At 38.9% G+C, this 27,800-nt stretch overlaps 1 protein-coding gene across 1 annotated transcript in view; it reads right to left on the bottom strand.

Annotated features, from left to right (window-relative positions):
- Nucleotides 1-6,412: 6,412 nt before the first annotated feature.
- Nucleotides 6,413-27,800, bottom strand: part of LOC113113021 (calcium uniporter protein, mitochondrial-like) — a 61,763-nt gene continuing 40,375 nt past the window's right edge. The window contains exons 3-9 of the mRNA XM_026279123.1: nucleotides 15,751-15,814; nucleotides 13,746-13,916; nucleotides 12,189-12,293; nucleotides 11,944-12,104; nucleotides 10,307-10,510; nucleotides 10,070-10,186; nucleotides 6,413-9,490 (exon numbers count right to left, since the gene is read on the bottom strand). Of these exons, the coding sequence (XP_026134908.1) occupies nucleotides 9,410-9,490; nucleotides 10,070-10,186; nucleotides 10,307-10,510; nucleotides 11,944-12,104; nucleotides 12,189-12,293; nucleotides 13,746-13,916; nucleotides 15,751-15,814 (903 nt within the window). The 3' untranslated portion in view covers nucleotides 6,413-9,409. The remainder of the gene's footprint in view (nucleotides 9,491-10,069; nucleotides 10,187-10,306; nucleotides 10,511-11,943; nucleotides 12,105-12,188; nucleotides 12,294-13,745; nucleotides 13,917-15,750; nucleotides 15,815-27,800) is intronic.

Below are 27,800 nucleotides of genomic sequence, written 5' to 3'. Positions count from 1 at the left end.
AGAATATAGTGCCCATGATGCTAGTCATTTCGTCTAGTTCATGTGTAATTATGGGTACACAGAGCAGTTGAGATAAATCAGGCAGGCTATTTGTGAATCTGTCTTCGGTGGCTGGAACGATAGTTCTGCCTGGACGATACCACAGAGCCATATAGTTAATATCAGTAATACGCAGCATGCACAATACAAGGAAACGGTCAGTAAAATCATCACTTTGAGGTACGATATTTATATCAGTAAGATTGATTCCATGCGATTCAATTCTAGTCTAGTGTATGATTAAAGTGATGAGTAGGCCAGTGATGTTTTGCTTGACTCCAAAAGTGTTTATTAGGTTAGTAGATGCAAGTCCTAATTCATCATTTGTATTTTGTGAATGTTAAAATCTCCAACAGTTAGAGCTTTATCAACGGTAACCAACTTGAACTTGAACTTGAACTTAAGTCTGAGAGGAAGTCTGCAAATTATTTTAGGAAATCGTTATACAGCCGTGGTGGTCTAGTAGCCAGAGCAAGTCTGACAGTGTAACATTAAGCATAAGTATTTCAAATGAGTTAAACCTGTATCCTGTTTTCTGAGTAACATTAAGAATATTACTATATACTGTTGCAAAACCACCACCATGACTGATGGGGCATGCTTATAACAGTAGCTTGGTGGAGTAGACTCATTTAGACCAGCATAATCATTTGATTTTAGCCAGGTTTCAGTCAAGCAGAGTACATCAAAACTATTATCTGTGATCATTTAATTTACAATTACAGCTTTGGGTGTGAGTGATTTAATGTTTATGAGCAAAAAAAAAAAATTGTTTTTGTTCATTTATTTTCCATTTTCTGGTTTAATCACGATCAGATATTTTCTAGATCCTGCATTAAATTTATATTTTGACCTCACTATTTGGGGAACAGACACTGTCTTAATAGATTGTACAGCGCAAGTACTTCTATCTTTTAAGTCATCATAGCAGTTATTTGAGAATTGGCTTACTAGTCATATTGAGCATAGTCTCGCATAGCCAGACCTTCAGACTGACTTCTGAAGGTATGGAATCTATAGCCGATTACATTGACCAAGGCCCGCTCATGAAACCATTCAATTTACAGTACATGTCAAACAACCAATCAAAGTTCATTTAGTTCAGCGTCACATTTTGGGGTGTGGAAATGTTGCCACAATAACAGAAACTCTGTTACTATTTTAAACTCTCGGACGTATTTAAAGATTCTATGCCGCAAACTTTAAATATTTCGCATACTTTTGAATATCCAAAGTTTAGTTGAGCCTGATAAGTGCTCGTCATCACAGTTGTAAACTCAATGGCTTTCTACTTTCGTGAAGGGGTTTGTAGCCACAGCATTTTTGTTTCCTGGTGAATCGTTAAAGAACGCAACAAACACATCTCTCATAAATCCTGTATAATTCAACCAATCCAATGATGACTTCGACACCACTGAAGTGTTTCCACTTTTGTGTCCCATATGCATCAGACGTTTAGCCAACGGTCCATGGGTGTGACGTCTGAGGCTGAGACTATATGGAGCGTGGCATCCTGGAGATGTTGTCCGACCGGAGTTCCGCTCTGACTCTGATGGGGTGCAGTACATCAGCTTGAAAAAGACTAAGAAGCTCCAAAAAAAGATTCCAATTATTAACAAAGAGCAGTTTCTGTTCTTAACACAATGAAAATAACCATTAATTTAAAGAGCCACACAGATGGGAAATCAAAAATTACCTGTATTACAGTGTATGATGTGGCTGTCCATCAGTGTGAACAATGTGCAAAGTAATTAAACCAAAAAGTACACGATTTATAAAGTTATTGGCTTCTAAAGTAAGGAGTCGACTCTGAATCGCTGAAACGAGCAGTTATAGATTTCAAATCTTTCGCCCATCTCTATGTACATCACTAGGAACACTTTGCATAATAATCTCCGCCTACCGTCGTTGGAGGAACCGAACTCTCACCTGCCCCACCCCCACCCCACAGACGCTCTGGTTGGTGTGAGAGCATCATGTCGAGGAGACAGTGTGTTTTTAATTGTAAAGGCAAGTTTGTTTTATTTTCACTGCCAAATAATGAAGATCAGAAGAACCAATGGCTAAAATTTATTTTTTGGTGTGTTCACAACATTTCACTGATGACTGCTTTTCTAATCTCGGTGAGTACAGCGGGATTTTCAAAGCGTTTGGCCATAAAAGAGGGTTCATTACCAACTTTATTTAGACCAACAAGCATCTCCGAATCACAACGCGAAGTATGATTATGAAGTTATGTGTTTGTTTTCTCCCGAGCGTCTTATCAGTATGTGTGCTGTCTGCAGCCTTTGTCTGCGCTGATCTTCATTTACAAACACGTCATTAAAATGAAGTGTAACTCAGTGGATACTCAACAAAGAGACATGAGAGATATATCTATAGAAAGCTTGACATGTAAATTTAAAACTAAATAAGTGCTGCTAACAGATATTCTGTGATAAAGTAATCCATATGAAAACAACGCGATGTCCGTTTTTCAGGTCTCCCTTCATTATATCTAATGTGACCACGCCCCCGCGCTGAATGCCCAATTCAGATTCAAACTGAAGCGCGCGGCTTGAATACACCCACACAGAAGAAAAAGCAGCAAGACTGTTCAAGTTTTTTATTTTACTGTTTGCTTCGCGATGAGAGGAATAAGACATAATTCACCCCAAAAAGATGCTAACACATTGTTTACCATGAAGTTGTGTGCGGAACAACCAATCAAACCTGACTATGTCAGTTGACCAATCAGAACACAGTATGCTACCGAAAGGTGGGGTTTAAGGAAACTGAATCATTTGAACAGCTTTGCGCGAACCGTTTGGGGATCTCTGAGAATTGAGGTAATTTTAAAATTATATTTTGACAAAATGACAATGTTTTTTAACCTTGGATGGATTTAAACCTATTGTACAGGACTTATTAACAGTGATTGGATGGCATGAAACTTGAATCTTTTTTTCTCTACTGTGATGTCTATCCGAGTGAAACTGCATTTGAAATGAGAGGGCAGCACTTGATTTCATTCTTCAGGAATTGACTGGATTTTTGGAAGTTGTGGTGAAACTAACAAAATGGAGGCTGATCTGAAAGCCAGTTTGCAGTTACTTTTGAGGGGATTTCTCTTAACTGGATTCACCGGCAACACCCTAGAATGAAGAAATTTATTGAGGGAGATGAGGAGGAGGACAATCAATGGCACAAAACATAGCTAATGAGAGAGAGAAGAGAGAGAGAGAGAGAGAGAGAGAGAGAGAGAGAGAGAATGTCTGAATGAGTGCGTCTTCCATCAGGTTAAGTCATATTCATAAAAAAAAAAAAAAAAAAAAATGTTTGCAATGTCCTAAGAGTACTGTTGTGGTAATATCCTAAAATCCTTTCAAATTTGAAGAATAATGTACTCCCCCATGGCTTGCATCAGCACTAGTGAATGCATTGATTTATATTAAGTAAAGCATCATCTTCAGTTTATCCCAAGCATTTAGCCCTCACGTCACATGCTACGCACTTGTGCCATAGCCCGTGACTGGAAGACAAGATAAGTCATTTTAAAGGGGAGGGGAGGTTAACGTTTCTGATTAAAGATTATGAGGGCACATAAAAAAATGAAGAGCACTGTTAAATTATTTATAATAAACATTGCAGTATTACATTAAAAATATAAGAATTTAACATTTTGATTTCATGGTGACTTTAACAGTGAATGGTTTGTTTCTAATTAAGCTGCAGCACTTGGTTTAGGGTCATGTTTACCTCAACAGTGATGCTCGCCTCGACCTACTCGACTCCTGCTTCTTCCCACATTTAGCTCCACTTCCTACCAGATAGCAGGATTCTGTTTGTAAACAGTGCACCAGCAGCATACTCAGAACTGCATTAATATGCAATCAAATGCCCTTAAAGAATATATCCTTCTTCTCACCTACGTGAAGAAAGTAAAACTGTTTTTCTCCCACGGTTTCATTCTTGTAAAGTCTGCATTATTCTGTGACTGATCTTAAGCAAAAAGGGAACAGGATTACAGACAGACTAGTGACTCAGCCCATTTCTCTTCTTTACTTAAATGAGAGAAAAAAAAAAACATTTATGCTTGTTTAAATCTAGGACTTTAGAAAACAAGCAGCACCTCTCCATTTGTCAATCTCCATTTCTCTTCTCTTTAGTCTCTGTGATAACCTTCAGACACTTTCCTCTACTCTGTGCTAATGATACCAATGATTAGCACATTGTCCCATCTTTCCTGTGCTTCTGTGAAGGATAAAGGAAAGACGACCAACTTCACAAAGTGCAAAGCTAAGTCTGACTTATTACTGACTAATGGATGGCTTAAAGGGGTAGTTCTTTCCAAACTCATTAGACAAAGGCAAAAGAAAAGTATAACCAAGGTAGTTTATTTGACGTGTTCTAATCTTTATGAAGCAATACAATAGCTTTGTGTGAGAAAACCTAGATTCAAGTTTAAACTTTGAAAAATTAGTTGTTAGTGTGTAAGTTTATTGTTATACAATAGCTATAGCTTTGTGTGAGCAATACAATAGCTTTGTGTGCACCTAGATTCAAGTTTAAACTTTAAAAAATTAGTTGTTAGTGTGTAAGTTTATTGTTATTTTAAACGAATAATTTAAGCATGCATACATTTGGTCACACTTTATTCAAAGGTCCAACTCTGGCTAATAACAATCCATTAACAACTTTTGACTCAATAAACTCCTAATTTACTGCTTATTAATCTCGAATCTTCCTTTTCCGTCCAAGATACTAGAAAAAGGTAATATCCTCACAATTATATTCCTTCTTGGAGAAAAATATTATCTGTGAGGATTTACAGTCCGGATTTAGACAGTATCATAGTACTGAGACTCCTCCCATTAGAGTTACAAATTACCTGCTCTTATCATCTGATCATGGTTGTATCTCTCTATTAGTGCTTCTGGATCTTAGCGCTGCGTAGACTAGAAAACTTTGTTGGCATTAGTGGAAGTACATTAGCATGGTTCAAATCATGTTTATATGATTGCCATCAATTCGTATCAATCACAAGTGCAGTATGGAGTACCTCAAGGCTCAGTACTAGGGCCGTTACTTTTCACGATTTACATTTTACCCCTGGGAGATATCATCAGGAAACATGGTGTTATCGTTCACTGTTATGCTGATGACACTCAGCTCTATATAACTTTGCGGCATGGCAAAACATACCAATTTGGGTGGTAGTTCTGCATGCTTAATAAACAAACTCCAGCTGGTCCAAAATGCAGCAGCTAGAGTTCTTACTAGAACCAGGAAGAATGATCATATTAGCCCGGATCTGTCAACACTGCACAGATCCCCAATAAAGACCTCGTCTCCTAGACAGCCACCGGGACAAGACTACAGGAATCAGATGAGTCCTCTGCACAATATGACTTTGCTGCAGCCTGGAATTGAACTTCTGGTTTCGTCTGACCAGAGGAGAACCCCCCCGAAACAAATTTTGCTATAAGTTTGATTGCATTATATAATAATTGCTGTTAACGGTGTTTATCGTCTATTTGATTACATCTTTAATTGATTTTTCTGTACATTTCTGCCAAATGTAGAAATAACTAATACTAAGCTAGTAATATTGTAGAAACATATAAGTTGCTTTGCAATGATTTGTATCATTAAACACTTTTATTCAATACTTTTTGCAACCTTCTTTTGCCATGATAACAGCTTTGCGTTTTCTCCTGTAATGCCTGATAAATTCATCAAGAATCAGTCCGGATCCTGCAGATTCCCAGCTCCATGTTGGTGCTTCTCCCTTTTCAGTTCACCCCCCTCATTTTCTATTGGGTTCAGGTCGGAGATCTGGGATGGACATGGCAGAAGCTTTGTTTTTGCTTTGCTTTTAACATTTGTTTTTGGATCACTGGCCTTTCTTGATCCAGCTTTGACCCTATTATATGTTTTCTAGCGGAGAAAGTCTTTAGATTTTTTTTTTTTTTTTATCTGTTGGTATTTGATAGAATCCACGATGCCATCTTTCTGAACAACATTAAAATAGGCCCACAACAGCAGAATATTTAATTGTACACATGGGCTTTTTTATTTTTTTACTCCTGTGTCCAGCAAAACCATCTTGAGGGTCTGCTGCTAAAAAGCTTATTTTGTAGTTTTATCTGACCATAAAACCCAAAATGTTTAAACCAAAAATTATCCAAAAGGTAAATGTGCAAAACATATAAAACTATTTTTTAGGCCAGCAACAATAATATAATATACTATACTATACTATAATATAATATAATATAATAAATACACTCTACTTTATAACTGAAGGTGTGTGTTTTATGTACTCTAACAGATCACATTATGTTGCATTATAAACAGATTTGTATTTACAATAAATAAAATAACTACCGGATCCAAAACTGGATAAGTATTTATTGATAATTGAATTACATTTCTCTTTTATACACATTTCATAAATGATACAGGATTTTACATTTTTCTTTTTAAAGTCTTCTAATATTACAGCATCCGATGTCAATGACAAAATGAACAAAGACTAAGAAAAAGAAAAAAAATGTTTTCCATTCAGCGTCAACCATTTCCCCCCCCAAATATAATTTTCATTTTAAGTGCACATGAAGAAAACTTTAAAATAATACACATAACCAAAACATAATCAGTGTGAGAGTATAACAAGGAGCTAAAGAAAGACGGGCAAATTGATGGAGCGAGGGGCGTTCAAGAAGACCAGGATTTTCATACTCTCTCTGATCTCAGATCAGTGTTCAGAATAAAGGCAGCACTGCAGAGATTGCGCAGCAGCATTGAGACTGAGAGAGGATAAAACAAGACATAATGTTGAGGAGATCCTTGACCAATCAGAGCCTGTGCAGCCGAGAGCATCCTTGCTGCTGGGTCGTGGAGGCTGAGGGACTGGGTGGAAAAAACCAAACTCTGTTAATCTGCATTTAGCATTCATAATAATCTTTGCTTTTTTGCTTAATTTATTTATAATTTCCCCATGTGAACACATACATTCATGCAACACCCGCTTTAGAATAGATTCCATATATTTGTTATATTATTATTTTAAAAAAAAACCTGAAACAAACAGAAAAGCCTAGAAATAAACTAAAAGAAGTTCAATTTATCAGATAATGACCAGACCCACGACCTATTAGATTACAGTAGCTCGAGGGATGTCAGTGTACTGGGCGTCCTGGAGAGTGAGATGGAGAGTTTTTGCCCTGAAATAACTTTGGAGTGTGTTTAGGCCTGAATTTATGACTGTTGATCACATAAGTGAGGAAGATTGGATCTCTCATACAAGTTATTTCACGTTTTTTCTTTTTTTAATTCTTTCAATGTTTACTCACACTAATATCATTCCAAACCCATAACTCTTCAAATGTTATGACGTGAGGGTGAGTAAACCTTAAAATGTACATTTTCGGCTGAACTATCCCTTGTGTTCGTCAACTGCTGAAAATCTTCCCCATTACTGCAACTCTAAAAACACGAAACAACGTTTGAATCTAACGCAAGTGACATTTCAGAAAAAAAAATAAAATCTGGAGTCTGTAATATTTAAACACACGGTAAGAAATGGAAACATGGATTTGAGACTCTTATCAGATCCCTCCACTTCTAGAGAGATAAACACATCATGAATATGGCTTTAAAAATGAATAAAGAAGACCACAGACACGAACACGGACTGTCTGACATAATGAGCAGACTTCTGCTATACAACAAAAGAGCTGTTTCTCTGCAGGGGTCTGAGTGTGTAGGACATAACCATAATAGACAATAAGAATACAGGCCATGATAACTGTCCAAAATAGTTCAATATTTTATAATAATAATATTTTCGATATGATCATTTTGTTAGAGAACCATAAGGGTCAAGTCCATTTCACATCCCACAGATTCAAAATATCTGGGCGCCCAAGGAAATGGTTACTGATATATATATAAATTATTTAATGTAATAACTGGACTGAAGATGCATGGGGAAAAAAACGATGAAAATGTTGACAATCAGCTCAACCCAGCTAGAATCATTGCTAAGGCCTGTCGGCTAAAGATAGCACACATAGACAACGGATGCCACACTCTCTCTCTATAGCATGCCACGAAGTGTGCAAAACACACGCTAATTCTAGATCTAATATAATACACGTTCTCTGCAAGTTCCAGAAGAATTGGCATATCGAGGCAGATATATGCAGCTAGAAACGCCACATGACTGATGGGAAACTGATCGCATTCCGAAACTTTTTCAGGAAAAATAAAATAGCATTTTACACAGTGACCTGCCTTAAGAGCATTCGACGGGGAACTTTCTTGGATTGCGTCTGATAAGCAGGTGTTTCGTAACAAGCACGCTGCAGCAGATGCTGTGAGGCACTGTGGGAAAATGTCATTTGATGATGTTCGAAAGAAGGTTTCTAGAGAAGAGAGAAGACCTTCAAAGAGGATCCATCCGCAGAGACTGTGTGTGTGTGTGTGTGTGTGTGTGTGTGTGTTTGCCATGTAAACTGATCGAGTATGACATATTTTTAAACAATAAAAGAGTTAGGGATGGAGCATTTGAGCATCATTTGATGTTGAGAATCTCATCAAATCAAATATCAGAGCATCTGCAGATATGTAATGTCTTGGTGGCATGGCTAAAAAAATTATAATAATCTAATGAGAAGAATAACCGTTTCTGCACATTTCTCTCATCGTCATAAACACAATATGGCTTTTAAAATAAAAAGTGCCAAAACTCTTTGATTCTTTGTCTTTTTGGAATAACAGAACACACAGTGATATTTCAGCTTTTAGGTCTGAATCGGGGCTAGTCGAGAGGGTTTTGCTTAGGCTGTTTCAGCCACAAGAGGACTTGCTCGATGCTAAACGGATCCTTTCCGAGACGGAAAGAGCACCGCATCCCGAAGTCTCTTCTGCAGAGTGTCAGAGTTAGGGATACTCAAATGTGGAAAAAACTGTTCAACCCAAAGGCAGATGGTTTTTAGATTTCAGACGTGGGGTCATTGTCTAGTAGCGATGTACTGCTTGAATCCTAATGTCTCAGCTTCCTATCTGAAGTAGCTGTCCGTTTCTCCTTGTGCTCTGGTTGCGTTATGAGAGCACCAGTTCAGCAATCATCTGCCGTCACCATCCGTTCGGGGATGTTGTGAAGTCGTTTCATTTAATTGCATCTCTTCTCCTCTGCATAGACTTGCCAAATTAAGGAAAACAATAAAAAGGATAACAATAAAACTCTGAAGTCTGCTGTGGATATGGTTTTTCATTGAGGTCGTAGAGATGAAACAAAAAGACAAAAAGAGGCAGAAGAGAACAAAGTAAGAGAGAGAGAGAGAGAGAGAGAGAGAGAGAGAGAGAGGGCTTCAGGTTCTCATCAGTCCTTGCTGGCAGTGATTTGCTGGACAGGGAGGTGCAACTCCAGCGGGTCTCGAAGACGCTTTAGATCCAACTCCGCCTGAGGGAAACAGAGAAAAGAACATGAACTAACAATGAACAATACATTTGTTACAGTATTTATTCATCTTTATGTATGTTAGTTAATGAAAACAGTTATTCACTGTTAGTTCAAACTGCATTAACTAATGCTAACAAATACAACTTTTGGTTTTAATAATGTATTAGTAAATGTTGAAGCTAACATTAAGATCAATAAAAGCTGTGGAAGTATTGTTCATGCTTAGTTCGTGTTAACTAATACAGTTAATTACTGTTACCTAATGAACCTTATTGTGAAGTGCTACTAATGTATTCCCTAATGTAAGCCCCCCCACACTTTCAATGGTTTTACAGTAATTCAATGGAGGAGATGAAGAATGAAATATAAAAAATATAAACAATGCAGATTTACTTTCACAGCCAAGGATGCAAATAATAGTGGAGAGTACTGTATATATAACTAGCTGTTTTCACTGTGTTTCCAAAATCTGCAGTATATTATTATATTGAATACCGGCACATGTCTAGTGAGTTTATAACAACAGTGCTCCGTTCCTTTAAGAGAATGAAAGGAGTGACTCATATGATGCTGGCTTACCTCAGCAATCGCATCCTTCAGTTTGTTGTACTTCTCAATGTCAAAGCATGTTCTCTTCGCACCCTTATGAAAGAACAGCAGGTACTGTCTGTCCCTGGCGTCGGGGTAAAGATATTCCTGTGAGAGAGAACAACAGTAAAAAGGTCAGACGGATCTCCTCGTGTATTCACCGGGACCTTCTGAAATTCCTCTGATCATCTGGGGGAGTTGTGGGGATAAAGAGCTGGAGCTGCTCACCTGACGTGTCAGCACGAAGTAAGCGTACATAGCCATTGCTGTACCATAGGTGATAAAATATGTGACGGGCTCCATGATATCCCATGAGTACTCCCACCAGGTCAGTCGTGCTAGAATGCCAAACTGTGTGGCCATGTATGCCATCCCACCCCACAGCACCCATGTAGTCCTGCGCTCTGCTCTCTTACTCAGCTCTTCTTTAACCTGAAGAAAAACGATATCACACACATTCAGAAAATATGAGTTTAACATGATTTTACTACATGGCAAAAACTGTATTATGCTATGTGTTGAAAAGGAAAATGACAAATCATACACAAGAGTTTCTTATCCAAAATTAATTTCATTTTTAATGAGTAACACTTTACAGTAAGGTCCCATTAGCTCAGGTTAAAATAACATTAAAACATTAAAAGACACAGGGTTAGGGTGGGATAGTTTGAGGAGAATAAACTGCTCAGGTGTTTTATGAACTGGGGTTCCTCAAGGCTCAGTACTTGGACCACTTCTCTTCTCCATCTAGATGACATCTTTAGGATCTGTCATTCAGAAGCATGGCTTTTCTTTTCACTGCTACGCTGATGACACCCAACTCTACTTCTCATTCCAGCCAGATGACCCTACGGTAGCTGCTCGCATTTCAGCCTGTCTGAGTGACATTTATAGCTGGATGAATGACCATCACCTTCAGCTTAACCTTACGAAGACAGAACTCCTGGTGATTCCAGCTTACTCATTGCTTCATCACAACTTCTCTATACAGCTGGGCTCGTCAACCATAACTCCTTCGAGGACAGCCAGAAACCTAGGAATTGTGATGGATCATCAGTTAAGCTTCACAGACCACATTGCTACAACGACCCGGTCCTGCAGGTTTGCCTTATACAACATTAGGAAGATTCGACCCTTCCTGTCAGAGCAAGCCACCCAACTTCTTGTCCAAGCTCTTGGTCTCTCCAGACTGGACTATTGTAATGCTCTCCTGGTGGGCTTTCCTGTATGTACTGTCAAGCCTCTGCAAATGATCCAGAATGCAGCAGTGAGGGTTGTCTTCAATGAGCCAAAAAAAGCTCACGTTAATCCTCTCCAAATGAGGTTACACTGGCTACCAGTAGCCGCTCGCATCAAATTCAAGGTGCTTGCCTATAAGACGACCACTGGCACGGCACCAACTTACCTAAACTCACTGGTTAAATATTATGTGCCCTCCAGAAGTTTGCGCTCTGCAAGTGAACGACGCCTTGTGGTGCCATCCCAAAGAAGTTCAAAATCACTCTCAAGGACCTTTTCCTGGACTGTGCCCAGCTGGTGGAATGACCTCCCACTCTCTATTCGTACAGCTTTACTCATTTTCAAGAAACATCCAAAGACTCATCTTTTTCACCTGCACTTAACCAACTAACACTAGCACTTTTCCTTTTCTTGTCTTTTCATTTATTTAAAAAAAAAAAAAAAAAAAACCTGGCTATGCGTTTTATACTAGACTAATTGAGACTTGTCATGGCACTTGTATACTGTTGTTGTTCTCTTGTTGACCTGACTGCTTCTATTGTTCTCATTTGTAAGTCGCTTTGGATAAAAGCGTCTGCTAAATGATTAAATGTAAATGTAAATGGACATTCATTTAAACCCCGCACCTTCTCCAAGGGCTGGAGCTGAGAGTTGAGGTCCTCCAGTCGTCCAATGAGCTCTCTCTCTTTGGTGAGCTGATGGTTTTCTATAAGCAGGGTGGAGTAGAGCTGCTGCACCAAGAGCTTGACATCGTTCAGTCGTTCTGCGTCCTCGTGTGGTAGCAATTCTGCAACGGACACCAAAAAAATATTTAAAAATAGCAGGGCCTCCGCATAATCTTAATGAGCCACAATGAAACATGCACACTCACCTCTCCTGGGCGGCTGCACCGTGTGTGTCGTGTCATTAATGACTAGCTGAAAGCTGTCCATGAGTAAAACGTCAATCCCTGTAGAGGATGCTATTCTTACTCCATCTATAGAGACAGAAGTAGAGACACAGAGGGAAATTATAGGAACGCAATCTGAAACGGTTATGTAATACAAGAGCCAATCTAAATGCTTATCACAAAGGTTTCCTGCTCAGCATTAAGTCTGCTCATCAGGAAAAGAAGCATTTTCCAATTTGAGGTGAAACAGAGAGGTAAAGACAGGTCAAGTGCCTCTCACACGGGAATAATTGAGCTTGAAACAGAGCAGATATGCAGTTCGCACAGAGTACAAATGATTATTGCTCCTCAATTAGATTTAAAGATATACTATCAAGTTAAACATGTCAGATAAAGCCACACATTCATCTGCAATTTGTGGATTTAACTACAAAAGAATTTGTTAATAACTTAAATTTGAACTTAATTTTTTTTTTTTATCCCCTAGAGCTCAGAACAGTGAATGTGTTTACTTGCGCAACGCTACACTCAATATTCTTAAAGGGATAAGTCACCCAAAAATGAAAACTGTTATCATTGTGTTATCTGTACACAATCGTTTAATGTTTGAATGTTTTAATCGTTTAATAAGCGAATACCAATCAAAAGTGCATTAAACTGATGCAACATTAAAGATTTTGATTTTCTATCTCAAATGAAAGCTGTTCTTTTAAAAATGTCTCATGTATGTATGTACGTATGTATGTATGTATGTATTTATGTATGTATGTATGTACAGCATGTATTCAATTAAAATGTAACAATAAGAAAACACCTTCTTTGAGCTTGGCAGAATGAATGAATCCCCATCCACTTTCATTCATCCATGGAAAAAAGACAAGTTAAAAAAATTTGGTTTAACTTTATTTTGATGGTCCCTTTAACACATTCGTTGACTATAAGTTACATTACACCTACATGTATATTAACTCTCATTGGAGTATTAGTAGAGTATTAGTAGACTGGTAGAGTTAGGGGTTGCACTTTATTTTACAGTGCGTGTACTAACATGTACTTATAGTGTACTTCCAGTGTATTTATCTAAGAAAGTCCTGGTAACACAAGATAACTACAGGGGGTAGGGTTAGGTTTAGGGGTAGGTTCAGGGTTAGTATCTAGTTATTACATAGTTATTGTAATTACTATATTAAAATAAATACTTAATAAATAATTAATAGTAATAAATAATTACTATTATTAAAATAAAGTGCTACCGGGTTAGGGCTAGAATAAGTTCTAGGCAAGTACTTCGAAAGTAGAATGTCTGCTGGGAGACCATGACAATAAAGAGTTAGCAGATATTAATCAGATAGTCTACTAATAGTCTGATGAGGGGACCATCAGAATAAAGGGTTATTAAAATTTCATATGGGTGAATAAATGACATCTGTCATGTAAACACCATAAAACAGTGTCTATGAAAGCTTTGGCAAAAGATCCAACCAACTTTTCTATATTTAGATTTCAGAGACTGGATGTGGATTGTGTGTGGTACTCCACCTGTAGAGTAGGTGGCGACTCTATCGATGCCCCTGTCCTCCGCCTGCAGCTGCTGAAGGAAAACCCCCACCGTGTCGCTCAAGGGTTTGAGGGTGAACTGGCAGCGTTCTCGTCGGGACGGCAGACGTACAGAGATCACCGGCAAGCCGTTCTGATACACCACTGTAACGTCTGCAGACACATGACCGAATAAACCACATTAGATGTGTAGCGACCAAATTACGCAGGATTTGTATGTATAGTAACAATGTAGTCCAGTTAGAACTCACTAGAAATGAATTGAGCCATCAAAACCTAGTTCCTCAGACTCATTAAGCACATTTAAATGGCAAAAGATACAGTCTGCTGAGAGTTTGTAGAGGAACGTGTAAGAGACTTATGTGGACAGTGAATGTGTAGACTGCCAGCAGGGGGCAGTGTTGGGATGACGGTATGCGGGAACCACGGGGGCCCTGTTGAATGATGGGAGAATACATCACACTACCGCAGCATTGGATCTGTCCAGCCTGAGTTATGAATGCTCTCTCTTGAGCGAAACAACAACCCGGCCCTGTGGAGTCAGGGGACGTCACTGTTCATCAGTGTAGTGTCAGTGCAGTTTCCAGCTGCAGTCACTTTATTTTAAGATATCCTTGTTACATGTTCTTACTATTATAATAACAATTATGCATAATAGTACATACAAGTAACCCTAAACCAAACCCTAATCCTAACCCTAACCATATAGTAAGCACATGTAGTTAATTAATATAACTCAGTACTTAAATGTATAATTACACTGTAACAAGGACATCTTAAAAAACCTAAAGTGTTTACACGTGTAAGATTTTAATTTATGGTGATCAGATTATTTAATGTCTAGACACTTTCAATCTGACTGCATTGTATCTGGATCAACCTCAGATTGATCGAGGCGTTTACGTCAAGGTTTGATCGAGCCATCAATCTGATCAGAACGGTTTTATCCAGGTGCACGTAAATGTAGCTAACGGGTCAAATTTCCAACATTACACAATGCTAAATCCTGTTTAGCAAACGTTTGCAGATACAGCTGTATAAAACACAGTAAATGAGCCTCTCTGTTAATAATGGTACACCTGCAGAACAATGCTAGCATCGCACAGCATCCTTTATTCTCATTTGCAGTCGCTAGGAGGTTTCTTTGCTCACAATCGAACACCTGCAATGCTAGATACAATGTTGCTGGTTTGTTTTATTCATTGTCCGAGTGATAAAAAGCTATTATGCCAAGGATAATAAGTAGGAATCTCCAACATCTGATTTTATCAGCATTACGGTCCCAGAAGGAAAAATGCTTTTTAAAATATCAGTAAGAAAACAGATCTACAGTGATAACATGCAAACTTTATTAATTTACATAATACTTGTGTTAAGTTGTCAAACTGTTAGTGAACTTCTTCACTCAACTATGTTTAATATAATATAACAATGCCAAGGTCATAGGTTCAATTCCAAGGGTAAGCAATCTATCACTTTAGATAAAAGCATCTGCAAAATGCATGAATATAAATGTTTATAGAATATAATCCACTGTTACTAAGGAAATAACAATTGCTTTAGTCTCTATAGTTTTCTTAAGTAGTGTCGACTAATATTAGCTAGCCATCCACCTAATATTGGTTAATATGAGATATTATAATGTACTGAGCATAAATGACAGTAGTAAACCCAGACTCAATAACATCTGGTTACACCAGTTACATAAAGCATGCTCAGTACATATTCTTGTATTTTGTCACTTTGTTTTTTCTTAGATATTGACTTCAAACCATTATTTGTAGTGTATACTGTATGTTCTCAGTACTGGCTAATTTGGTTCAAGCCGTTGAACTCTTCAATAAAGAATTTTTTGAAGAAAACTGAATTAAAAACACGCATCTGAGACAAAAGGAAGGTGTTCATGTCAGAGCCCTAGTGATGGCTCAGTGATGCAAATACTTACACGCATTTGCATGTGTTCAAATAAACACAAACAAACACTCACCTTCTGTAGCAGCGGATGAACACAGTAGTCTTTGACCCTGCCATGAGGGGGAGCTCTTCCAGCCCTGCAACGACAGAAGAGACAGAACAAGACGGAGGTCATTTGTTGTTGAATCTTATTTAGGCAGTACAGCTACATAAACATATTCTTACTAAACTGCTTGCACAATTGCATCTGTTTAAAAGGTTGTAGACGTTCCCCATTCGTCCAGGCTTGTCTGAGTGTAGCGCGTGAGATATGATGACGCTTACATCACAGATGGGCTTTTTTCATTTTGAGTAGTTGCTGTAAGCGTTACAGTGCCCATGTGATCTACAACAATCCTTTAGGGGAGAAATGGAAATGTTTTGTCTTCACAGGAGAATGGGGGTTGGCACTGAAATATACAAAAGCAGGAATCACTGAAGCATGGAAAATGTGTATTTTATCTTCATATATTTAGCACCAACTAAAAAACAGGTGCTATGAAGAACAAAGGTGACTGAGGTTCATACTACTAATGAACGAAATGGCAACAAAATTCAAATCTTATGGGAATAGTTCACCCAAAAAGTCATTGTTCACTCTCCTTCATGTCATTTCAAACCTGACTTTCTTCTTTTGTAGAACACAAATGGTAAATATGAAGAAAACTGAAGAATATCCAGGTCACTCTTTCAATATAATGGGGGTAAATGGGGATTGGGAATGTAAATCTCCCAGATGACAAGAAAGAACCATAAAAGCTGACATTGTGCATTATAAATCCAAGTCTTCGGACATCATACAAAGTCATTGTGTGAGGAACAGTCATTATTCACATTATGATACCGACCTTTACTCGTATTACCATGTTGAGGAGAGTTTATGGGAGATGTCAGAATCATGAATAAATTAACATTTACATTGGATTTGTTTTGTTTTTAATGAAATCAAAGAACCAGTTGATTGCTGCACTTCTGGCATCACTACACTATTGACAAAGGACAGTTTTGCTAGAAAGAGTTTTGCTAGTGTGACTGCACCTTAAAGCATATGAACTCTGAAAACACTGTTTGCATTTGAGACAACAACAATATAAAGAATAGGACTGCAAAGCAGGTCAATAGTAAACACGCTGTCTCTCTCAGACCAGCAGTTAGGCGTTTCTGAATTGAGAGGCAGCCAGAAGAGAACCACATGTTGGCCACATGAAAATACATCACATTTTCCACTGTGCTTCTGAAGAGGATAGTCACCGACAACACTGAGAGAGAGAGAGAGAGAGAGAGAGAGACAGAGAGAGAGATACAGAGAGAGAGAGAGAGAGAGCGAGAGAGAGAGCGAGCGAGAGACAGAGAGGGTTGTGGCCAAACTGAAACTGGGGATTCTATATTGAGATCATGGGAAATGAGACCTTTGCCTTGCACCACATTACAAGCAAGCACACACACACACACGCACGCACGCACGCACACACACACACACACACACACACAGACACACACACACACACAAACACTGAGTTTGCTGAGTAATCAACAGCAGCAGAAGTGTGTTAGCTGTAGAATGTCCAGAGATTTGCAGTGTGGTCATTTTTGGGCACCATGTGGGAAGTTGTGGCCTAATGGTTAGAGATTTGGACTCGTAATCTGAAGGTTGGGAGTCTGAGTCTCGGGCTGGCAGGAATTGTAGGTGGGGAAAGTGAATGTGCGGTGCTCTCTCCACCCTCAATACCACGACTGAGGTGACCTTGAGCAAGGCATCGAACCCCAACTGCTCTCCAGGTGCCGCAATATAAATGGCTGCCCACTGCTCCGGGTGTGTGTTCACAGTGTGTGTGTGTGTTCACTTCTGTGTGTGTGCAATTTGGATGGGTTAAATGCAGAACACAAATTCTGAGTTTGGGTCACAATACTTGGCTGTATGTCACATCACTTTCACTTTCACCTAAGTGTTGAGGTTCACAGGCCACTCCATGTCTTTCTGAAGTAGAGCTTTCAATGTTTCCACCCACGCATCTACACACTGACTCTCCACCCACACACACTACCCCACTAACCTGACAGCAATCGAAAATGCACCGCAGATCTACTCGCATTGTGTCATTTATGGTGCAGCAGTCAAAGCTCGGGGATTGTAATAGGATTGTTGCCGGTTCAAATAAGGAACCAGTAAAGAACAAGTCAAGAAGTATCAGCACTACACCCTTAAGTGCTTGGTTTTTCCAGGTGGACTGTGCCTGTAGTAAATATTCTTTGGCTAAAAGCAAATGTTTACATCTCTCAGTGAAGTTCTCCTTCCACTCCTTCTGTAAACAAATGAATCACTCTACTGTAAAACCATAACCTACATGCCTACATGTAACATACCAGGCGGGGCCAGTCGTCAGTTGGAATAAAAGTCGACGGTTGGAATAAAACAGCTGATTAAAAAAAAAAAAATACTTTGTTAGTTTGTCTACGATATGAACCCATCCTAAAGAGTGCATCTTGCTGTTGTATGCTTTAATCTGATGGGTGATAAACGTTTTATTTCTAAGGTCCTTACAACAGCAAAAGAACCAAAAACCACGAAAAACACTGACCAAGCCAATAAATAACTAATAATAAGATAAAATCATCAGTATGTTTGGAAAGTGTTAGAAAAGTCAATCAGACTGAAAGAGTCAAGTCACCTTTATTTATATAGCGCTTTAAACAAAATACATTGCGTCAAAGCAACTGAACAACATTAGGAAAACAGTGTCAATAATGCAAAATGACAGATAAAGGCAGTTCATCACAAAATAATCTGATCAACAGGAAAAGATTAAGTTTATAAACATTTGAATCTGATGGAATTTATCAGTCAGATAAAAAAGGAAAAAAAATGCTTTCAGACGCACACAGTGACACAAAGTGAATGTTCATATACATTTATGTACATTTATGTGCATTGTGTATATTTATGCTTCATGTGTTACAGACTGGTCATTGAAGGAAACTGAAGTCATCAATTATTCCTTGCATGAAAAACTGACTAAAACCATGTTTGGAACAACATGAGTGTGAGTGCATTTAACTAAAACTTTTAAGGTAACCCATTACTAATCAACATAGTAAATATCGCCACCATGGTCAGAAAAGCCTTTTTAGCATTCTCACCAATGTTTTATTTATTTATTTATTTTTTTGTCAAAATTTAATCTAACCATTTACTAAAAACAAACATTATGTATGCTTTACATTGTGTGACCAAATCTAAAAAACTAATTAAATTGATGGACTCAAAACCAATAGAGTGCAGGCAATGGGCCACTGTGCAACTAATGCATGGCTCCAGTGGGAACTGGAAGTCATAGGTCCATCTGACCTGAAGCCCTAACAGTCATCACAAACAGTGTTTGATTGCCACATGTCAATAAAGCACCACAGATACAATGCCAGTGTCAATCAACACACAAGATCTGACATGGCAGATGACACTACTGACAGACAGCACAGAGGTGTGAAGCAGTTTAATGAGTGAATGTGCCGAGCCTAAGACTGGAGGTCACTGCATTCTCTGACAGCCGTTAAAGTGCCGATTTCAGCCCAGGACTGCCATTAATTAGTAATGAAGAGATAACGAACCAACCCCTCCGCAGAGGGTGATGTCTGCTTTCATTATTACGACTGAAAATGTGGAAAGGTGTCAGAGGCATTAGACAAGAACAACTTGCTTCAGTCTTTAGCTTTACCCAAAACAGATTGGCATTCTGCACATAAAAAAGGCAACAAGAGCCAGCTGAAAATCACATAATCCAATCCGATAGAACTGCCGTTTACACAGTTTCTGGAAGTCAAGGTGAACAGGCTTTTAAACGGCCTGTCAGGAAACAATGTTCACTTCCTACAATAAGAGCTTCTGGAGAAGAGCTAGCAGCTAGCTTTGCCCTAGTATACAAGGTGAAGTTATTTTTTTATTTTTATTCTTTAAAACAACATTTTCCTTACAGATTTAAATCATTATTACAATTTTTGTTTTATGTGTTCCTTGTAGCAGAGTAATTATACATTTAAGCACGGAGAAACATTGATTAGCTACATGTACTTACTATATGGTTGAGGATCTGAGTTTGGTTAGGGCTACTTTCATGCAATTATGCAGAATTTATAATTATTAATATAGCAAGTACATGAAACCTGTGTAACAAGGACACTGTAAAATAAAGTGTTATTTTTTACACACACACACACACACACACACATGCATATTACAGGTCCTTCTTAAAAAAATAGCATATTGTCATAAAAGTTCATTATTTTCCATAATGTAATGATAAAAATTAAACTTTCATATATTTTAGATTCATTGCACACCAACTGAAATATTTGAGGTCTTTTATTGTTTTAATACTGATGATTTTGGCATACAGCTCATGAAAACCCAAACTTCCCATCTCGAAAAATTAGCATATCATGAAAAGGTTCTCTAAACGAGCTATTAACCTAATCATCTGAATCAACTAATTAACTCTAAACACCTGCAAAAGATTCCTGAGGCTTTTAAAAACTCAAATGAACCCAGCCTGGTTCATTACTCAAAACCGCAATCATGGGTAAGACTGCCAACCAGAAGGCCATCATTGACACCCTCAAGCGAGAGGGTAAGACACAGAAAGAAATTTCTGAACGAATAGGCTGTTCCCAGAGTGCTGTATCAAGGCACCTCAGTGGGAAGTCTGTGGGAAGAAAAAAGTGTGGCAAAAAACGCTGCACAACAAGAAGAGGTGACCGGACCCTGAGGAAGATTGTGGAGAAGGACCGATTCCAGACCTTGGGGAACCTGAGGAAGCAGTGGACTGAGTCTGGAGTAGAAACATCCAGAGCCACCGTGCACAGGCGTGTGCAGGAAATGGGCTACAGAGAAGCAGCACTGGACTGTTGCTCAGTGGTCCAAAGTACTTTTTTCGGATGAAAGCAAATTTTGCATGCCATTCGGAAATCAAGGTGCCAGAGTCTGGAGGAAGACTGGGGAGAAGGAAATGCCAAAATGCCTGAAGTCCAGTGTCAAGTACCCACAGTCAGTGATGGTCTGGGGTGCCATGTCAGCTGCTGGTGTTGGTCCACTGTGTTTTATCAAGGGCAGGGTCAATGCAGCTAGCTATCAGGAGATTTTGGAGCACTTCATGCTTCCATCTGCTGAAAAGCTTTATGGAGATGAAGATTTCGTTTTTCAGCACGACCTGGCACCTGCTCACAGTGCCAAAACCACTGGTAAATGGTTTACTGACCATGGTATTACTGTGCTCAATTGGCCTGCCAACTCCCCTGACCTGAACCCCATAGAGAATCTGTGGGATATTGTGAAGAGAAAGTTGAGAGACGCAAGACCCAACACTCTGGATGAGCTTAAGGCCGCTATCGAAGCATCCTGGGCCTCCATAACACCTCAGCAGTGCCACAGGCTGATTGCCTCCATGCCACGCCGCATTGAAGCAGTCATTTCTGCAAAAGGATTCCCGACCAAGTATTGAGTGCATAACTGAACATAATTATTTGAAGGTTGACTTTTTTTGTATTAAAAGCACTTTTCTTTTATTGGTCGGATGAAATATGCTAATTTTTTGAAATAGGAATTTGGGGTTTTCATGAGCTGTATGTCAAAATCATCAGTATTAAAACAATAAAAGACCTGAAATATTTCAGTTGGTGTGCAATGAATCTAAAATATATGAAAGTTTAATTTTTATCATTACATTATGGAAAATAATGAACTTTTATCACAATATGCTAATTTTTTGAGAAGGACCTGTATATATATATATATATATATATATATATATATATATATATATATATATTGCAGGAGATCCTGCTGGAGTTTTAGTTCACACAGTTTGGCATTGGTTTGTTAATTCAGGAGGCAGGCCAGCCTTCGAAGCAATCATCGACTGACTATTTCACAAACAGTTTGTACCGACACAGAAGCATCAGCCCTTGTGTAAAGACCCATGGATCGATCTGCACAAATCCATGGAGTAAAGACAGCAGCAAGGCACAAAACACAACATTAAGATTTACTCTCTTTTGACTTTTGACACATAAACTGGCCTGAAACTCTGTGACACTGGCCTCAGGCCATCCTTATTCTTCACCCCTGCAGAACATCCCACGTTGTATCAGTAGGACTGAGCCAGTCGTTTGTCAACAACATTGACTTCATTGCTGCCTACACCGGTCAGTCAGACTCACTGTACTGGCTCTGAGACTGGGAACCATGCAGATAACACTACAGCCCTGTCCACACTATAACAGTATAAAAGTACTACTAAAATAAGAGACCAAACACTTCGGCAGAACATCCCATGTATCAGTGACTCACAGTAGACTCAGCAGTGTGTGTACTCTCATAATGTACTTGTAATAGCTAGTCAGTGTGAGGCGAGCTCAAACAGCGATTAGATAAGTGCCGTAATCAGAAGCTGCAGTAAGATGCATTACATACACCATAAACAAAAAATGACCATGAATTTAACGGTAAAAGACTAAAAATGCTACAGAAAAAAATCAAACCTTAATTTTTACATTTAAACCGAAAGAAAATGTAATTACATCATGTAATGTTATTGGTCTTAATGTGAACGATTGACAAGTGTACCCCGACATATTTATCATTCTTTTATTAAAACTTGCTCTACCTCTAAAATGATTTTACTTTTTGGCAGATTTTACCCTTATTTTTCAGTCCTCTCCACAACCTCTCTATTCTCTCGAACGCAATACGTAAAGGCCACTTACATACTGTAAAACAAACACCCTGTTCAGTAACCCTGACCTCACTTTCCATCATGTCATTTTTATGTATATTTTGGCATATTGCATGAAAAATGCTGGATGGAAACTTTCCAAAATTTCCAAAACATATCCACTCTCTGCACATAAAGGACAATGGAAATATATTTACTGAATTATTATTAACTGAAGAAAGTACTGCTTAAATGTTGCAAAACACAAAGTTTACTCTAAACTACAATCTATTAAAGTGACGGTTCACCGAAAAATGATTTCTTGAAAACACTTGCTTACACAAGTGAACACATCTTCTTTACAGGGATTAAACATTCGCCCAGACATGAAGAACTGGGAATGTTTTTAATGTCATTTAGAAGATGAGTTTTACATTTCCAAAAACGGTAAATGTAACATTATTTTACTGTGAAATTACATAAAATATCTCGTTAGATCTGCTACAGTATGGGAACTTTCTTAATTAACAGCTGGTTTTACGGTCTACGGTTTAAATTATGAAGAGTCACAGCAACTACAAGTTATCTAGTTCAAATTTTTATACATTTTCGCAGAAAAATTTTAATACTTTTTTTTTTTAACAGATCAGAAGGAAAATGCCTCTCTCACAAACTCTTTTTGGAATATTCAGAATTTTAATACGCTACTTGGATGCTTGTGTGTCTAAATGTCAGTATAGCCATATTTCAACATTTCATAGTAAGCATCCTAATACAATTACAACTATAAGTTGTATAACTTCCTATAAAATGCAACGGTTTTGAAATTAAATGGTCAGTAAGCATATACAGTATGGGTGTGGTGTCCCAGTGTCCACATACACAAACTATGTCTCATTGAATGTGAAAGCAGTTCAAGTTTGAAAAGCGTGTCTGCATTCTCTCCTATCCTACTGTGTTTCTTTTGTCTGAACGGTTCGGTAAAGGCAGAACGAGAGAGAGAGAGAGAGAAAGAGAGTGAGCAAGTGTGTCATGCTAACTGATGACTGGAGTCCGATGAAAGGATTTCTGGGGGAACACACGTTTGTGAGCGTGTGCACGGGGGAAATCTGCAGCGGCACAGAGAGAGAGAGAGAGAGAGAGACTGCAGGAAACGCTGATTACTGCAGTGGTGGAATCCCTTGCCTTGTAAGGAGGGTTACCCCTCACCTCGCCTCTCGCCGGCATCCCCCTCCCTCACTCTGAATCCTAGTGTTTCCCTGTTTGATATGCTATAACGCCCCCGCTACCCCCGCACTGCGCTGAGACAGCTCAGCAGAACACATTTCACACCGCATGCGCATGTGTGTGCACGTGAGGATTTCGACACAGGATGTGGCTAGTACATACCAAGCTGTGTTAATAAAAACCTTAACACGTCTACAGACACACACTCCCCTGCCTGTAACATTAATCAGTGCGTGCTGCAGCACTTTGTAGTATTACTGCAGATGCAGGACCATCTGGGTGTTTCACACACAACAACAGCCACACATTTCACTGATGGGGTATCTTTATGAACATGTCCATTAAGAGCACCATTCGTTCAGCAGGGTATGCATGCATGCAAGCATTACATGCATACCCACAGATCCCATTGATTCTGCTGTTCTTAAACTAAGCTAATGATTTTACATCACTCTGTGGCACCCCTTACAGTCAAACATTGAGTTTTTTATTTTTACTTTATTAAAACCTATCACACTTTAAGAAGCAGTTATATTATATGGCTGAGCACACATTAGCACACAGTGTATAGTGCTTATAGTGTAACACAAGTTGTCATATAAATCTTTCCCTAATGTGTTCTGCTGTTGTCTGACCTTTAAAAATTAGACAAAGCATTACAGCCAGATTCCCATATTAGCACTATAATACATCTCTCAGCCAAATCAAGCTTTCTGCATCTGAAAGTGTGAAGTCAGTGCAGCTGAATCATCCTGCTTGGATTCATTTGGGACAGTGTTCAGTGAGATGCGGCTAATCATAGTTATTTCTGTAATCTGTGCACATCATTGATGTTTGCATATTCACTTGCAGTGAGGTTTAGGGAAATGTGAGACCGGTCTGGTCACCATTAGCCAGAATCATGTTTCTGAAGAGCTCTACGTGATTCACAAATCATCAGTACTACAGTTTCACAAATGGCATCCATTTACCCGAACTGCACTTACTGAGCTGAATAGAATTCACATTGAACATAGCAAAGATACCCACTTCTTCAGTTTTAACATGTGAGCCTGTGATGACTGGGCTTATTACTGCTGCATCGAGATCATTGTCAGGGCACTTGTAAAATGGTTTTGCGTATAACACATCTGATGCCACCACAGCTCTTCACCTGGAGTGTTTTGAAGGATCATGTCACATACTATATGAATCAGATGTATTGTTGACTTAAAATGTATCATTTAAAAAGAAAAGTTGCTTTGGCAATAAACTGAAATAACTTTAGGCTGATAATGTTCCAATCCAATATTTATATTTTATTTCAGCTCCTTTAAATGTAATAGTTTAATTTAAGTTGAAACATCAACACTGAGCTGTGTTCAAAACAAGGTCAAATAAAGACAGAAGTGTAGCATCTTGTTACGCTAGACTACTCCTTACAGGAAATAAACAGCTTGGAAAAAGCTGCACATGTCAAAACAGCTGTCACGCTACTGAAAGATGCCAAGTTGTAGTATTTCTGCTTCTGTTAGTTACTTCCCAACACTGGCACACACAACCAAACATGCTGTCTCTCCACTGTGTGTCCAGAACAAAACAGTCATTAACAGGACTGACAACAACATTTTACTATTTATGACTACAAAATCTGTACTTTCAATTGAGCATTTCAGGCAGTGACAAGCAAATTCACATTAAATCCCAGAAGAATGTACATAACCTAAAAAACTAGTTGTTAATACAAGTTTTCTATTTGCATAAAGATAACCTATGGTTATCACTATTAGCCATATTTACATTAGTGTAGAATCACTAGATCCTCGTCTACACTGTACTGCATTTCAGAAACGATCTCCGTCCACACTACACAACCAAAACCGCAGGTCACATGACCATTCATGCAGATACAACTATGCGCATGATGTCATGGTTTACACGGGTGTCAAGGATACGCAGAGCAAATGTGGGCAGCCATGCCATCATTTTCAAAATCTCCGTTTTGGTCCGTTTACACTGAAAAGCAACCACGTAGTATTCAAACTAAAATGGGGTCTGCATCTTTTACGAAAGTCTTCATTTTCGAGGGTCGATGACGCTGGGGTAGTGTAAACGACAAGTGTAACCATATCAAAAGTTATCCATTTTAAAATGAAAATCACAATTTCTGGAGTGACTCCGTTATTTCATTCACACACAGACCAGAATGTAACCGATTTAAACGCAGCTGTCACTTCTAAAATGTGTATGTGACTCAAACACCAGCCAGGATATCTTGTACAAAGAGTATAAAGAATTATAAGTGTTTTTAAAGATTAGAGTAACTTTAGATTTTGATAAAGATCATCTAAATATAAAAATAGGGGATATGTGCACAATTACTTAGCCAATATCACATTATATCAATATATATGTATTTTTAAATCATCAATATTGGCTAATATGATCGTCCTGATCAAGATGGCGCCGCCGAGTCCGGTCACCGTCCAGGTCGCTCCGCTTAGATTATGTTTTTATTTACTTTTTTACCTACTTTTGCTTTCTCTTTTTACACACATTACCTCTGCACTGATCATATACGAAAAGGAAACACTTTTGGACATTGGACACCGCTTCACTGACCTGTTTCAGGACACTTTATCCTCCAACCCATCGTGGCCATCTGAGATTCTCCGGAACGCCGAGATGAACAATGGCCACTTGAATAACCACCCGAGGCGACGGAACAAGAAACACCGCGGGAAACGTGCTGGGATTCGCAACAGACTGAGGAAAAGAGCACCCAGCCCTCCTTTACCGAGCATTTTGCTCGCCAATGTCCAGTCTCTGGAGAATAAGATGGACGATCTTAGAGCCAGGATAAGTTTCCAACGGGACATTAGGGACTGTAACATCCTTTGTTTGTCTGAAACCTGGCTCACGCCCTTGGTCCCGGACGCTGCTGTAACGCCGTCTGAAAACTTCTCTGTTTTACGGGTGGACAGGACAGCCCAGGCCGGCAAATCCAAAGGCGGAGGAGTTTGTTTCATGATTAACAAGAAATGGTGTGACCCCAGGAATATCTCCACTCTGTCGCGCTCCTGCTCGCCTCATCTGGAACATTTATCCATTATTTGCCGCCCATTCTGTCTGCCTCGGGAGTTTTCATCGATCATCATAACTGCTGTTTACATCCCTCCACAAGCAGACACTGGCTTGGCTTTGTCTGAGCTTCACGATGCGCTCAGCGGCAACATCAACAAACATCCTGACGCTGCTATTATCATTGCTGGGGACTTTAACAAAGCCAAACTCAGGCAAGTCATGCCTAATTTTTATCAACATGTATCCTGTCCAACCAGAGGACCGAATACACTGGATCATTGCTACACTCAGTTTAAGAATGCCTACAAAGCACACTCACTACCGGCTTTCGGCAAATCGGACCATGCCGCCATTTTCCTACTCACATTTCACTGCTGGTTATATATGCTATATATAATTTTGTATGTGACGAATAAAAATCTTGAAGACAAGTCAAGTCATCTTTATTTATATAGTGCTTCATACAATACAGATTGTTTCAAAACAGGTTTTTGGTGTTAAAGAGGCCCTATTATGGATTTTTAAAAAATAACCTTTCATGCAGTAACACCGCTCTAAGTGAATGAAAACATCCTCAAATTAAGTGCCAAATATACTAAATATAATATACTACACATTATAGTTCATTACTTTATGAATTGGTAACCCCAACACAACACGCCATCACACAAGCCTCACACATGACTCACTGGAGAAACTTCAGTGACAGTATTGCACATATGAGCACACAAACCACAGTCACTGACTCACTGGAAAATCCTGGGCTCCTAGTCGTCCCTCGCTGCAGAGCTGCGGCTGACTGTTCCTCTGCAGGAATTAAATTTGCCGGTGGAAACACTGATGGCTTATGTTTCTGAATCCTGGAGTCTCCAGGGCCATGGTACAGTCTGCCGAGCTGGGGGGCACAGCTGGGCTGGGAGGGAGGGAATTGGCCCTTTCTTGCTTTGCTTGTGTCAAAGTTTCCACTGTCTGCCTGTCCTCTCTCTTTGCCTCATGTCCTCAGGGTGAATATAGTATTACTGAATCATACAACAAAAATATCTATAGAAAATATCTTGACATTAGATAAGTACTTTGGTATTAATGTATC

This window comes from Carassius auratus, chromosome 13, assembly GCF_003368295.1.
Source record: "Carassius auratus strain Wakin chromosome 13, ASM336829v1, whole genome shotgun sequence".
Classification (NCBI taxonomy): domain Eukaryota; kingdom Metazoa; phylum Chordata; class Actinopteri; order Cypriniformes; family Cyprinidae; genus Carassius; species Carassius auratus.
Note: the sequence above shows the minus strand (reverse complement) of the source record. Positions and strands in the feature narration are given on the sequence as shown.